We start from the raw sequence: 15,629 nt of genomic DNA on the forward strand, positions 1-15,629 counted from the left end.
TTTTCTCCCTATTAAGGACATTTATCTGCAAAAAGGATAAAAGCATAATTACCTGCTAAATACGTTATTTAAATGACACATCTCCAAGGGACAAAACCTGGTTAAAGGTTGGGTAATGCAATCCCTCTATTACTATATATAAAACAAAGAAGCTAGAGTTTCATTACCCTCAAATTGTCTGGCATGGGGGTAGTTAACTTTTATTAGAAGCTGTTCTTTCATATTATACAGCGTAGTCAAAGATGTATTAGCTTTGACATTTCTTACATCTCAATACACTGTGAAGTGAATTAACTGTGAGACAAATTTAGAAGGGAAAAATTCAGTGAAGGAAATAATAGCATCAGCCGTGCTTCCTATTATTAGTGGAAAAAAAGATTCAGAAAAACACACACACACACCTATAGAACTGTTAGATGTGAATAAGAATTCTTATCATATTTCTATTTCAAATGCTGTTCCATGTTGGTTTTGTGTGTGTGTGTGTGTGTGTGTGTGTGTGTGTGTGTGTGTGTGTGTACTGAATATTTAACCAAGGATGTATGTTTCTTGAAATTCCTATGTTTTGAAACTTTACTCAGGAGGAAGTTTGCACTCTTAAAGAGACATTACAGTGCCTTCTCAACAGGATTACTTTGTCTTCCGGAAAGGAAAACTCAGACATAAGCAAGACAAAAAAGATACTTTTAGTGAATCAGCTTTAATAAAGAAAGACAGATATCCTACAACTTAAGCATTAAAAATAAAATAATTGAAGAGTTGGTAATGATAGCACCTTTAACCCCAGCTACTGGGGACACTAAAGAACAGAAATCGTCAGATCAAGGCCAGTCTGAGATACAGATTGGAGCCCCACTTTAAGTTAAAAAAAATAAACATTGAACAGTTCAATGATAAATGGTTTGATTTATGTATAATAGTCATTAAATTAATTCTAAATGCAGACAGTACACATATATGTGCCTCACAGACTGTGCATAAAATGTTATTATCCTTTGCTATCATTAGGTGTCATTCTGTCACCTTTCGTAGTCTCTTCTAATAATATGGCAAACAACTGACATTTTAAAGAACCCAATTAAGCGTATAATTGTAAAATAGATTCAGATCCTCTTTAACCAAATTAAAATGAGTATATCAGATTGATAAGCATATTACCTTGGTTTCAATAACTTAAAATTCAAATACGATATATCAAAAAAGGATATTTCACTTAATAAACTAAATAAAACACAGTCAACCAAATAATAAAATATTGAAAATCAGTAACAAAAGATATTATAAAGCAAGCACTCAGTAAATTATCAATTTGCTCATCCTTTCTTATTACTTGCATAGGTTTTGTAGTAGAAATATCTTCCTAGCCCTTTGCATTTATCTTTGTCTGACTGAGTCCAATTCCACATTCATTAGACCAGAAATCTCAGGACATCAGATTAATACACACTGTCTTCATGAGGAACTGAAAAAACAGACCACTATCAGTATAAAATTCAAATTCTGGATATTAATGTTGTCTTTCCTGTTTGCCATGCATTTGACCTCCTTGCCTTTTTTTTTTTTTTTTTCACCCTTTTGCAGCTTCAGTCCAGGGTCCTTGGGAACGAGCCATCTCACCAAACAAAGTGCCCTACTATATCAAGTAAGTCAAAAGCATTTATTGTACCTGATCACAAATTAATTTCTTTTTTAAAGTTGTTATTCTCATCTATGAAATCTATTTCTTTTTATTTCTAAGGAAGCATGGATAGTGAATCATGGTGAAATTTTCCCTGTAAATTTGTTGATGAAATAAGGAATCACTTTTAGGAACAATCTTTTAATGCAGCATATATGGTGTCTTTTGGCGGTGAGCAGAATTTTTATAGTAGAACAAAAATATTCAGGTAATATCATTGATAGTGGGGTGAATATTTGACAGAAAAATATAATTTATGGAGGTGTTTTCTTCATTTCTTCTTCAGATATAGGTGGAAGATTTATTTAGTAATAGTTGCACAAACTGTTTAAATGAATTGTATGTCACATAAGCCATAGGCAGACAATCCAGAATTTGTGGAGCTGAGATATTCATTCTAAACATGTATCTATCCTACTTAGTTACCTAATAATAGCATCAGAGTGGGACCCTTTTTCTGGGACAATTTGTGCTGGTCAAAGGAAAAGAGTCAAAAGATAGATGTTCTCTGAAACATGAATTATGATATATTGTGTTGACACAGAAGAGAAAGGAGAACTGATATTGAGTTATTATGATGTTTTAACAGTCTCTCATCAGTCTTGCAAAAATGTAACTTAAATCTAACTTGGAATTGGCTATACCCAACAACAAATAAAAGTAATGGGGTTCATGAAATAGTCTTCAGTATCAACTACAGTCTTTGAACTTTCCTTTGGCATGAGTCTGAATACAAATATTAAATGTTTTCCCAGTTATTCAGCCTGCTATCTTTTAGTGAATCTCTTTTTATTCTTCTGCTACCCATCAATTCTTCATAATTCAGTTCCAAAGCAATAACTGCAGTCCTAGATCTTCATTGCTTCAGTTCTCAAGAAATGTGATTTCATGCTTCTATTTTGTTAACTCAAAAGAATGAAAATGAAGGGACTTTGGGGCTCTCCAAAAGAAGACATATTCTTCAGTAATATGGTTTAACTTTTATTTTATTAAATTTTTCCCAAATGATGTATCTTTTAACCTTAAAAGATCCTTTAATGTGTTTTAATCCTCTTCTTTTTCCCTTTTTTACAAAAATTTTTATTATTTTTATATTGAATTCATTCATTTTGACTCTAAATTACATATGTTAAACACTAATTTAAGGTACGTTTTACTAAATAAGATGTAAATTTAAATATGCATGTGTATTTTATAGAAGAGTTTGTTCAAACTCTTTGTAGTGATTTCTTATATGATTATCTGTCAGTATAGATTTTATTTCTCATTAAGATATTTAAGACTTAATAGTTCATCAGCAAAACTCTCACTTTCATCAGTTTCCATTATGAGTTGAAATAATGTTTCTTTTTCTATTTTTGTTCATAAAGGTTTAGAACCATCTGAAAATCACTATTATGGAACGATTCTCTGAATTACTGTGTAGAGTTCATTAATCATCTCACATGGATTTCTAGAACCTTCCCCTTTGTTCTTCTCTAGTGTTGTGGCTCTCAATCTGTAGGTTGCTAATCTTTTGAGTATCAAATGACCCTTTCGTAGGGGGTACATATCAGATATCCTACATATCATATATTTATACTTCAATGCATAACAGTAACAAAATTATAGATATGCAGTAGCAATGAGAATAAATTTATGATTGGAAGTCACCACAGCATTAGGTGTAAAGAGTCGTAGCATTTGAAAGGTTGAGAACCACTTTTTTTTTCCCAGTAAGTTGATCTCATTGTTCATTCCAGTGAAAGTAAAGACCAATTTCATACCCTATTTACCCAATACTGCTTTACATGTAGGATGATTGTGGTCATGAAAACAGTAATTCTAGCCCTGACTCTAATATTAGATAGTTATGTATTCATGGACAAACTGTCAACTTATATAAACCATAATTTCCCATTTATAAAATAGAATGCTAACTTAAATAATATGTAAGGCCATTTCAGCTATCAGAATCAATGAGTTGAGTCATTCAATGAACATGTTAAACTTGGACTGCTAAAATTTGAACCATTTTTCTAGAACTTTACCTTTATTTTTAAATCCATTATTTGACTCACTAATATTTGTTTAGTTAGTTTTGTTGGTCGGTGGTCTGGTTTTGGTTTTGTTTAGTTAGTTTTGGTGGCTGGTTGGTTTGCCAGAGTGCTGAAGATGGATGTCAATGTTTTACATACACTAGACAAGCACACTAAATCGTTTGTCCAAGTTCTAACATAAGCCCTTATTGCCTTACTGTTTTAAAGATGCTTTTATGTGGGACGTGTGTGTGAATTCTTTTTACTTTTGAGCCTCAGACATCAATCATCTTTCAAAGTACTATAATTTCTCTAGATAATTTTTAAGAGCTCAGTTCTTCCTACTTTAATATTAAAAGTCCTCAAACAATAAACAGGAAAAAATTAGTTGAAAGATGATAAGGTAATTGAGTATTCAGGCCTTATATGCCTCTGAAGTGATTGGTTCCTAGATGAGAAGTTACTTCATTTCCATAGGGGTCTCTGAAACTTTAAGGAGAGCAGTTCCCTACATTAATAAATTATTTAAAATTAAGGATTATAACATTTCTCAAATAGGATTCTAAAATATTAAGCTATAATACACAGAAAATAAACTCAAAAATATACATTAATACATATCTTAATTAATGTATTTTACTATCCACAACTTTTGCCTAAAAATATTTAAAACAAATTATTATTTTAAATTCTTTTTATTGTTTAAGAATTTCATACATGTTGTAATGTCTTTGAATCAAATACACTTCCCAGTCCCTCAGGTTCTATTCCTCCTGTATCTGTCAGTCACTTTTCCCTCTCAACTTCATGTTCTTTGTTTTTAAACCCTCTGAGACCACTTAATGCTTCCTAATGTTCATGGTTATAGAACCATCTACTGGAGTGTGTAGCATCTCTGGGATTACATCCGTGAAGAAAACTGACTTTCCTTTCCCCAGCAGCAGTCAATGCCAATAGACTCTCAGTGTGGCTTGTATTTCATGAATTTAACCCCGTTCCATGCCAGGATTTTGCCTGATTGGATCTTGCTCAGGTCATGCACATGCAGTCAACAGCTGCTGTGAGTTCATGTGTGCAATGACCCCAGCTAGTATTGTTTCACTGTGGAAGTCCACTACCTATGGCTTTTAGAATTTTTCAACCCCCCCCCTTTTGCAATGATACCAGCTTTGGGGGGAGAGGGGTGATATATGTTCCTTTTAAAGCTGAGCACTCCACATAAAGTGAATTATTTTTAAGTATAAGGTTCAATAGATTTTATGTTCTTGCTAATCACATTCATTATCACAGATGCTTTAGTGATCTTAAAACGAACAATAAAATTAAGTTTACAATGAGTTAAAAATAAGTTGACTAGTTCTCATCTTGTTTGTCTTCAAGAGTTTTTTTTCTTTAATTTTGTTCTTTGACAGTTTCACACATGTAAGAAAAATATTCTGAGTGTTTTCCCCCACTCTTATCAGACCCTCCTTCTTTCCTACAAATCTCTTCCCCACATTCATTAATTTATGTTTCACGACCTAATGAGTTTAATGAGGGCCATTTGTTTGACTCTGAGCTTGGAAATTTCTGATGAAACCTGGTAGGCTTATCAATGGGTACACAATTGAAGATGGTGACTCTCCCATCCCAGAATTTGAAAATAGCCAGAATTTGTTCAGCTGTGTGTCAGGGAAAGGGGGGTCACTTGAGGCCCTCTCCACTCCTTAGAATTCTGTTGTCAGGGCTAGTCCTATGCAGAACCAGTGTCAGCAAAGGCAACCGCTTTGAATTCATGATTGTTGTAGCTGTGTTGTTCCTAGAAGATGGTGTTACATAGCCTTTCTCGCTATCACAGATCATCCCCACTGGCAAACCCAAGTGATGTTCTCAGGTATAATTTTTTTATTGCTTGAAAACTTTGCATTTTCTGTGGCAGGTCATCCAAATAACAGGAAGCTTACATACCAATAGAAGTTTGCATACCCATAGCACAAGCCCCACAGAATTGTTGAATTAGGCATTCATTTTTGAGATGTTAAGACATTAACAATATTTTTGCTGTGGATTAGAATTCAGGCAGTGTTTATGTATGTCCTGACACCAGCTTTTTATGGGATCTTACGAAGTTCCATTTTGATACTTCAGAATACATTTTTGTCTAGTTTATTAGCTGATAGCATACAGTTTTCATATTCCCTTTCCCTTGGGGCTCTCATTTCTGCCAGCACCTCTATCAGGTTAGTTGATTACAGTTTTTATTGCTACTGAAAAAATAATCACCAACATTGTTCAACCTGTTACAACTGCCTTTTCTACTCTCTGCCATTTTCTAGTTTTTTGGCCTATTGTCAAACGCATGAAAATTTCATAATAATATCCTTTAGCCAGCTGCTGTGTTCTGTTCAGATTTCTTTCACCTTTTTATGTTTCATACTCCCATATAGGTAAAACAAACAGAACCAAGAACTAGGACTCTCTTGCTTACTTAATGAGGTAGAAAATTATTCTTCTGTGTTCTGGATTGTCAAAAGAATTTAGGAATCCCAAAGTTGTATGCAGGATGTTCCAACATAGATGACATAATAAAAGCATAAGAAATATCACATTGAATCAGACTAACAGGGTAACCAGCCCTGGTCTCTATCCTATATAGAGGCATGAATAGTGTTTGTTGTTTTATCAGTTAACCTTGTAATTTTCATCTCAAAAAATAGGGTGCATCACTCCTAGTTGCTAATGATGTATTGGAAAATGACTGGCAATGAAGTTTATCCAAAACTATATAAAATATTTGCCATATGTTATTTCAGTCTGGTCTTAGAAATAACTCTATGGGTATATTGAATTCTATATAAATCAATATGTTTCACTTTCCCTTCAATCTATAGACCTTGACCTCAACAAATGGCCCCAGTTAAATGGTTTGATAATCAACGAAGACATTTATATTTTCCCACTGTGGACTTTAATCTCACATCCCCTGACAAATGCTTTTTATTTCCATCTTCCTGCTTTGAGAAATGCTAATCCTTTTTAGTCTTTTAGTCTGTCCTTGAATGAAAGATAAGCTTTCCCTTTCATCGTCTTGGCTGTTTTCTCCCTGGACCTTTTCCAGTTCTGTAATATCTTCCCTGGGATAGCATGAGTAGAACAGCCCAGATATTGGTTTTTAAATTTGTTAGCCCTGTCTGTAGTCTCCCCTCACTCATGAAGAATGTAAATGCTGTTTACTGTTTCCCACTGATGCAAAAATGGACCAACCAGTTGAGGTCATAACCTGTTCCACATGGATTAGTTCTAGCTGAAGGCTGACATTCTGCTACTTTTCTGTATTACCAGATGAACTGCTTCACCCTAAATGTCTGCCACCTGTACCTTAGAAAGAATTTTTTTTTAGACAAGCAGGTTATTTTTTTTCCTTGAAAGAAGCTGTGGTTGCTAAACATTGGGAGGAATCTACTAATAAAACCTAGTAGCACACCTGCTGACTCAATTATCAGCAATACATTCTACCAGGATAGTTTCTAAGTATTTCTGAGATACTTGGATGGGGGAGTGAATACATACACACATACACATACACACACACACACACACACACACACACACACACACACACACACATATATATATATTGAACTTATGTACAAGTGACTTCCAGTTTTTTTCATGTTTGTGTGTGTGTGTGTGTGTGTGTGTGTGTGTGTGTGTGTGTGTGTGTGACCTTGATCTACTCTTTGACCACTCTCAATTCCAGGCATGTTTCTAAAGATATTCACCATATCTGAGTCAGTCAAAATTTCAAGTAGGTTCTTGCTTAGAAAAGTTGCCTGGCTGAAGTCAACACTTATTTGACTCAATATCTCTCATTAGCAGTGCTATGCCTAATAGAATTGCTGGCTTGGGTTCTGACTCTCCTGCCTTCTATAGCCTGTTATCACTATATCACCAGAAGTATGAGCATGAAATTGTGACCATCTACCTAGATCTATCTTTTGATATTAGTGTTCTTCCATATTCTGCCATTCTATATTTCAGTTTTAGCTTATAGACTATACTCTGACCTTAGTATTGATGCCCCTTAATTTCAGTAGCCTTTGAGTCTTGACACTACCTTTTTCTTATACTGTGTATTTCAGTTCCTAATTTCAACACCAGTATTCAGGTTTGAAATACCTCCTGTGTTTAAAACATATGTTTTTCTGTCATTCATGTTCCAATTCTTAGTAGTGGGAGGAGTTGCTCTAGCTCAAGTTTTGGTTTGTTTTCTCCTTTGAATTACCAATTTTAGCTTCAATATGAGAATCTATATGCAGCAGAAATAGTGGTTAGCTATCTCCGAGCTTTAACAAGTGAAATATCCCTCTGTTGACAGTTTACAGAGGATGTTTCTTCTGAAAGGAGTTGATCAGTTGTCTCCTAGATACAATGGCAATATTTTTGTGTAGAACACTGGATTGTGCCACCTGACTTGGAAAACATTCCTCCACACCTCACTCTTATCTTGCTATCCTAAGAATCATAGCAGGCATTCTGACATTTAATTTGTATATTAGCTGAATCCTGTTAAAACTATTTATAGGATATAAACACATCATTCAGTGTACAGTTTTGTGCTGTTTCTGGTAAGATTTTTTTTATGTATATTTTGCTTTAAAGCAACTTTTATAACCTGCCATTATGTAGTGGAAATTTTAAGAAAATTATGTGACTGGAAATCTAGTTTTAGTCTCTCTATAAACTAGCTAGTATTTGTGAATCACTTTGGTTTTTTTCTGCCTAGGTTTCTCCTTCTGTCATCCAAAGATGCAGAGCCACATGATATTATGGGTCATTTCCAATCCTAACATCCACTCATACTATGAATGCTGCCTTTGAAATAGAAATTGATTGTGACCGTTTTCTAGAGGAGTAAAAATGAATCTTCATAATACTCTTGAGGATTCTTATTGTACCATCAATCTTATCAGGATGGAAAAGACAAATAATATTAAACTTTTACTTAACAATACAGTACAAATGATGATATAAAATAAATAGAAAAGAGAATCCACTGTTTAATTTGGACAGTTATTCTTTGAGAATACTGTCACTATCTGGTAGTAAGTAAAGATTTCACATCACTGTCAAAACTGATGCTTTGGCTTTTCCAAAAGGGTTTAGTACACAAAGATAACCCAGAGGTCAGTCTTCTCTGGTGTGCTTTTTCCTCCACAATTTAATGGTTCCAAAGGTCACACTAGTGGAGACTCATTAAACTCTGGAAGCACAGGAAAGGAGTAGTCAGTAATGCTTAATTGATGATATAATCATGGAAATTACTAAGGTTAAGATATTAACTGAAAGAAAGTTAATAAGATGTCAAAGTGCTATGCAAAATATTGATTCTGGCCTTTGATTTTGCAAAGTTCACTGGGAGATGTAGACATTAGTATCTTCTCAGTCTCATAGATCTGTGAAAAAATCTTTACATCCTTTGTCATAGTTTCAAAAGCTAGGTTGTGTAATCATAATGTAATCATAACAGATTCCACAAGAGTATATACTGTAACTTTTATTCTAGTGCATTATGTTACAGCACATGCTTGGTAAATATTTCAAATGAGTGAAATGAGTGACGATATGATGGTAACTTTCTGTGCTTTTCAGATTCCTGACTTTTCCTAACTTCTCACAATTATGAAACATTTTCTCCATGCTGAGCATAGGGTCCAGTGCCTAGGCAAGTGCTCTCTCATTGAGCTACATCCCTATTGACTCTGTATCAATTGACTGATGGCTTGAATACATTTCTCATACCCCCTAGATATAAAGTCTAGTATTCAAAAACATCAGATTTAAAACCTTTTATTGTTTTATATGTATGTACAGTTCTTTTGTGTGTATGTTTGTGTACTACATTTATGCTCCTTGCTGTAGAGGTCAGAAGAGGGTGAGCTACAATTTAAGTGCTGGAAACCAAACATGTGTCCTCTAGAAGAATATCAAGTGTCCTTTGTATAGCTGAGCCATATTTCCATTTCCCTATACTGGAATTTTTGTTGAGTTTTTCTTGTCTCACCTTGCTTGGTCTATAAGAAATAATGCTTAACATACACATTTGATTCACATGTCAAAACCCGAATTCCCACATATATAAAATTTCTTGATTCTATTCTTAGCACTACCAAAACTGGATTTCATATTCTCTTTTCCTTTATCGAATAGTATTACATTTCTTTCAGTCCCACTGAGCCTAGATTTCCTTTTACATAGAAGAAAATAGCATGGAGTCCTACCCCTAGCTGAGGAACTTTTGGAAAATGATACTTGCTCAGAAAGGTAATCTATTTTTTTTAAGAGTGTGGCACCTGGTGGGTCAACCATGTTCAGTAAAAGCCAGGAAAAGTATATTTTATGGGAAGTAAAAGGGAAGGAGAAAAGGAAGCAGAAGCAGAAGAACAAGAAGAGGAAGAAGAGGAAGAGAAAGAAGAAGAAAAGTTGGACGGGTAGAGAAGGAGGAAAGAAGGGAGGGGTGGATATAATTAAAGCACAAGATACTGTATTCTCAAATAACTAATAAAATAAGAAAAAAAAGGCAGAGGTGGAGGTAATTATTGAGCCCTGGGTTTATTTAAAAAGAAATAGGGTCTTTTGTTTTTCCTAAATACTATTTATTAGGTATTTTTTCTTTACCAGTGATAAGTGATTCTTTACATTTATGATATAGCATGCTTCACTGAGCATTGTGTATAGGATCTACTTTGGGGTGTGGGAATCTGAGAGCCAGAGCCTTAAGAAAATGTCATAGAGTATAAAGTTTTACTTTAAAGAAGGATGCCAAAAAAGACTATATATGTAGTGCTTAAAAATGAATATATGTGTGTGTGTGTTTGTGTGTGTGTGTGTGTTTGTGTGTGTGTGTGTGTATGTTATAATAACTACACTTAAAATATATTGCAGACTAAGATCAGAAGGAAGGAGAGGAGGACCTCCCTTATCAGTGGACTTGGGGAGGGGCATGCATGAAGAAGGGGGAGGGGAGGGTAGGACCAGGAGGGGAGGAGGGAGGGGCTTATGGGGGAATACAAAGTGAATAAAGTGTAATTAATAAAATAAAATTAAAAAATATATTGCAGGCTTTTAAAAAACCTTAAGTATAATACATATAGCTTAATACACATAGTATACCACTCAGAAATTTGAGTGAGTTTTCTCTTCTCCTTTCAAACTAAACTGAAATCTAAGGGATTTCTTTTTTTTGTATTTTATTTTTTTCTTATCAGTTACATTTTATTAACTCTGTACCCCAGCCGTGTCCCGATCCCTCATTCCCTCCCAGTCCCTCCCTCCCTCCCTCATCTCCACTGTGCCCCTTGCCAAGTACACTGATAGGGGGGACCTCCTCCCCATTCATCTGATCCTGTTTTATCAGGTATCTTCAAGACTGGCTGCAAAGCTCTCCTCTGTGGCCTAACAGGACTGCTCCTCCCTTGGGGGGTGGGGAGGCCAAAGAGCCAGTCATTGAGTTCCTATTAGAAATAGTCCTTGTTCCCCTCACTATGGGAAACCAATTGGTTACTGAGCTACCACAGGCTACATCTGAGCAGAGGTTCTAGGTTACATTCATACATGGTCCTTGGTTGCATGTCAGTCTCAGAAAAGACCCTGTGCCCAGATATCTTTGGTCCTTGTGGAGCTCCTATCCTTCTAAAAGATAGCTAGTTTTAGAATTTGGGGAAAATGCTCAAAGAGATACACCCAGGATGAGCTACATATTTGGCATTTTTTAGGACCCAAATATAGCCATGATCAAATATGTTTATTTTCATTTTATGAGTTCCCATCCAATTTAAGATATGTGCAAATTTCCAAACATTCCTGAGCTTCTCCTAGGCTTCTCTAATTGCCTCTTACCCTATCTCCCCCACCCCCTGGAGGAGGCATCCTGTTCCCTTCACAAAGGTCAGCAGCAGACCAGAAAACCTTTTAAACTAATTTAATAACCCTGAACTGCCTCTCCCCTTCAGATAATTTTCTTAGAGCATTAGGCCTTTGAACACTGACCTGGATACAGAAAATGGTCTGCTTCTCAGCAGTAAAACTTCAAATCCTATTCACTCTACCTCTCTGACATTCCAGGAGATGGAGTGGATGAGGTGGGGGTAGACAGAAGCAGGTATTCATTCTTTCACCCTTCCTCCCCTCCTTTCCTCATATCGTGCATATGTGTATATATTTCTTCTTTAAATATATACTTTTAGATTATTGTATAAATCAGCACCATCACAGTGCAAAAATTTAAATTCTGGTACAAAAGAGGAAAACAAGCTCCTCTTTCCTCAGCAGTCTAAAAGCAGGTCCTAAATGAAGTTTAGCTCACTGTCAGCATTGAGAAACTAATCGCATCTTTTTGTGATGTCATTAACTACTAAGTGAATGAAACTGAAAAGAGTGGGTGCTTGAAACTTTCAAAATTTTGTTGGTTTTTCTTTCTCAGCTTTACAATATCCATCTTGGTCCCCAAAGCCACTGGATGTCTTTTAGTCAATGTAAAGTATATATATATTTTTTTTTTGCTTGCTCTTTTGTTGGTTTACAATGAAGTTTTGTTTTCTCTGATGGTCACTTTTTCTTCATAGAAAGCTTTCTAAAAACAGATTTTTTTTCAAAGTCATGGTCCATATAATCTTCTATCCAAAAACAAAATCCAAGTTAATATGTATGTACTTATGCTGAATGGTTGACTATGGCCTTCATCTGTACAATGAAGCACTTAGTTTCTTGTATTTTAAATTCTTCTCACAAAATGTTGATAATTGTTAAGGAAGAAACAACTGGAGCACGTATAATTTGATTACTTAGAAAATGGGTATAAGTCTGTTATTTAAACTACCCCACTGTCATTGCATTCTTGTTTTTATCCATACATTTCAATTTTTGTACTATAGGTTGAAAGGTTACTCTTGAGGGGAGGGCTGGTACAACACCCCCTAAAATCCTATTTTGTAATGCTCGTAGTTTTTTCCTTTAGCTTACCAACACAATCAGGTTCTTCTCTCAATACTGTCTTCTGAAGATCATTAGTTACTTCTTGTAGTTTAGGATAACAAAGGAAGTGGAAAAACATTGTCAGCCCTAATAAAACTATTCTGATATGTACTTAGGCTGAAAAAAGCAAGAAATTTTTGAGTTACATACTACTACTTACACATCTTTCCTGACATTATGGCTAAGACAGGTAAACTGTAATAGATATTTCATGTTACATTCTAAACTATAAGTCTATTTTAACAGCTCTACTTTGGATTTTATCTTTGAAGTTGATACCATTTCTACTTTCTAAACCAAATAAAGTCAATTCCTGCAAAAATGTTCATACAGGACAAATGCATATGGCCTGGAACCAGACATACTCATGACGTCCCTACACACTGAGCTTTTCTGTTATGCTGTGTATTACTCATAGAAAATCTCAGGAAAAAATACTTTTTATGCAACACACAACTCATCAAGACATTTGGGACAACTAACATGGGGTGTGTGTAGGTGTCTCTCTGTGTGTATACACGTATCTTATGCACACGATATGTACACATATGTAAGGTGCTACACAAACCCATGCAGGAAAGAGGCCAAAAGAGAACATCAGGTATCTTGTCTTGTCATTCTTCCTCTTAAATTCCTGAGGCAAACTTTTTACTGAACCTAGAACTGGTAGCCAGCAAGTTCTAGATCCTCTTATCTTCACCCTCCAAGAGCACTGGAACTACATGTATGAGTGTGGTCATGCCCTGGGTCCTCATGGATATAAAGCAAGTGATATTACCCAGTGAGCCATATCAATAGCCAATGTAATATGTTTCTGAAGATAAGGAATGTGTTTCCCAAAAGTTAATAAAAATATCTGAATATTTAATTATTTCCTGCTAATATATAAATATATTTATTCTATCAAATATAGGGCTGGACTTGTTAACATTTCCTGACTCCTCTATTGATGCTATAGAAATTTTTCTGTGAATGGAAAAAGAGAAAAGAAAAAAGATATCAAATAATAGACTAGAGTGAACTGTTGAACGAGTATAAGAAGCTGAGATGTACAGACACAGCAAAAGTCAATATGAAAATATTTTCATAGCTACAATGAAAATATGAGAATAGTGAATATTTATTATGTGTATATATGTGCATATAAATGGAAATGGAGACAAGAATTATTAATAGTCATTTTGTGGTTAATTTCATGAGCAAAGTCAGGGGAATGAATGACCTTAACAGGTCACATTATAAACATGCTAATACTTTCCCAGACCTGTGTGTTAATCTTATTAGTAATATTTAAGTGTCAAAAAAACACTTGAAAGTCTCTAAAGTCTCTATAAAAATGTATTTATTAGGATATACATGTGCCTGGGTTGCTTATTGTAAACAGGCTTGGAATTCATAGAACTATGAGCATAGTCACATAAGTAGTTTTCTATTTTAATTAAATATTTAAAATAGTTAACTATTTTAAAGTGGAAGCTTTTCTACACTGAAATATCTTATTTTTAGTGTCCATGTTCCTGTGAAAACGTTTACAACATGCTAATATGCAGTGAAAATTAATCTTAGGAACTGTAATTGACATTTTGGAATAACATGTCTGATTTTTTTTTTCAGGTTCATCCTAGGAAAAAAATCTAATTGTGCTTAGCACTTCCTTATAAACCTCTGAATTGTTATTATGCATTGGTACCTGATAAGAAGCAATGATGTGTACAAGCTCAGTCTTAAATCTAAGGTGTACTTATATAGTACGTGTTTTAACTCAAGAATTTGCTTTTCAGCTAGAGAGAGAATAGAAAAGCAGGATGAGTGGAACAATTTACTTGTCCTTTAAATGCTGTGGTCAGTCCTAGGAAATCAAAAGTCTAAGAAAAGTGCAGAGGCCAGACTAGAAAGGGATATTTTTTTTAATTTTTTTATAAATTAGTTTATTCACTTTGTAACCCCACTGTAGCCCCCTCCTTCATCCTCTCCCAATCCCACCCTCCCTCCCTCATCTCCTCCCATTCCCTTATCCAAGTCCACACTAGAAAAGGACTTAACACTTACACACACAAAAAAAAAAATACACACAAAATTAATATTACTATAATTTACTTTAGATTTTGGTGATAGCAAAGACCTCTATAACCTCCTTTCTAATACTAAGAGCCACCTTGCTAGTTTAATTTTGAAATTATTTTGTTAGTTTCAGATATCTTTTCTTACAATTTGTTTTAAACTCCAGGAAAGTAATTAGGTTATATGTATCTTTAATATAGTTTTTAGTACTTGTTATATAATATATAAAATGATAATAAATATGTAATAGTTTGATATTGACAAATAAGCATCGATAGCTTTAATTTTTCATGGCTAATCACTGAAAAATCAAGTTATATTCCTAGCAGATATTCTTATAAAGAAATAGAAAATGTAAGGTTAAAGAAATTCAGTAATTTTTGTGGTTTTAAAATGTACTCTGAAGCTCTTGCTATCCTAGAACTCTATATACACCACGTTGATTTTGAACTCATAGACTTCTGCCTCCTGAGTTCTGGAATTACAAGCATGTGCAGTCATACTTGACTTCCATACACTATATCTATTCTTGGAACTGATAAAATATCTCGGTGGATAAAGGTGCATGAGCATGCTAGCCTGATGGTTTGTCTTGCATCTCTGGAACCCATGTAAGGATGGAAGGCAAGAACTGACTCAACAAAATTGTGCATTGACCTTCACATGAACACCATGTCATGCATGGAACACACACAGACACACACACATACACACATGCATGCACACACACTAAGATAAAAGTTAAAAAATAAAAAAAAATCTTAGATTAATCCAATGGGATTACTGATGATCAAAATAAAATTTAAAAACAATGTCAGTTCATTGGTCCATTCATTTACTGTATTCTAGTTGGTTGAGAC

The 15,629-nt window shown here is 34.6% G+C and overlaps 1 protein-coding gene across 3 annotated transcripts in view; it reads left to right on the plus strand.

Annotated features, from left to right (window-relative positions):
* Window positions 1-15,629, plus strand: part of Dmd (dystrophin) — a 1,523,318-nt gene that overhangs the window by 1,252,091 nt on the left and 255,598 nt on the right. For all 3 annotated transcript variants that reach the window (XM_055607916.1, XM_055607917.1, XM_055607918.1), the window contains one exon: window positions 1,582-1,642. In XM_055607916.1, the coding sequence (XP_055463891.1) occupies window positions 1,582-1,642 (61 nt within the window). The remainder of the gene's footprint in view (window positions 1-1,581; window positions 1,643-15,629) is intronic.

The sequence above is a fragment of the Psammomys obesus genome, unplaced genomic scaffold (assembly GCF_907164565.1).
Source record: "Psammomys obesus unplaced genomic scaffold, mPsaObe1.curated_primary_1811, whole genome shotgun sequence".
Classification (NCBI taxonomy): domain Eukaryota; kingdom Metazoa; phylum Chordata; class Mammalia; order Rodentia; family Muridae; genus Psammomys; species Psammomys obesus.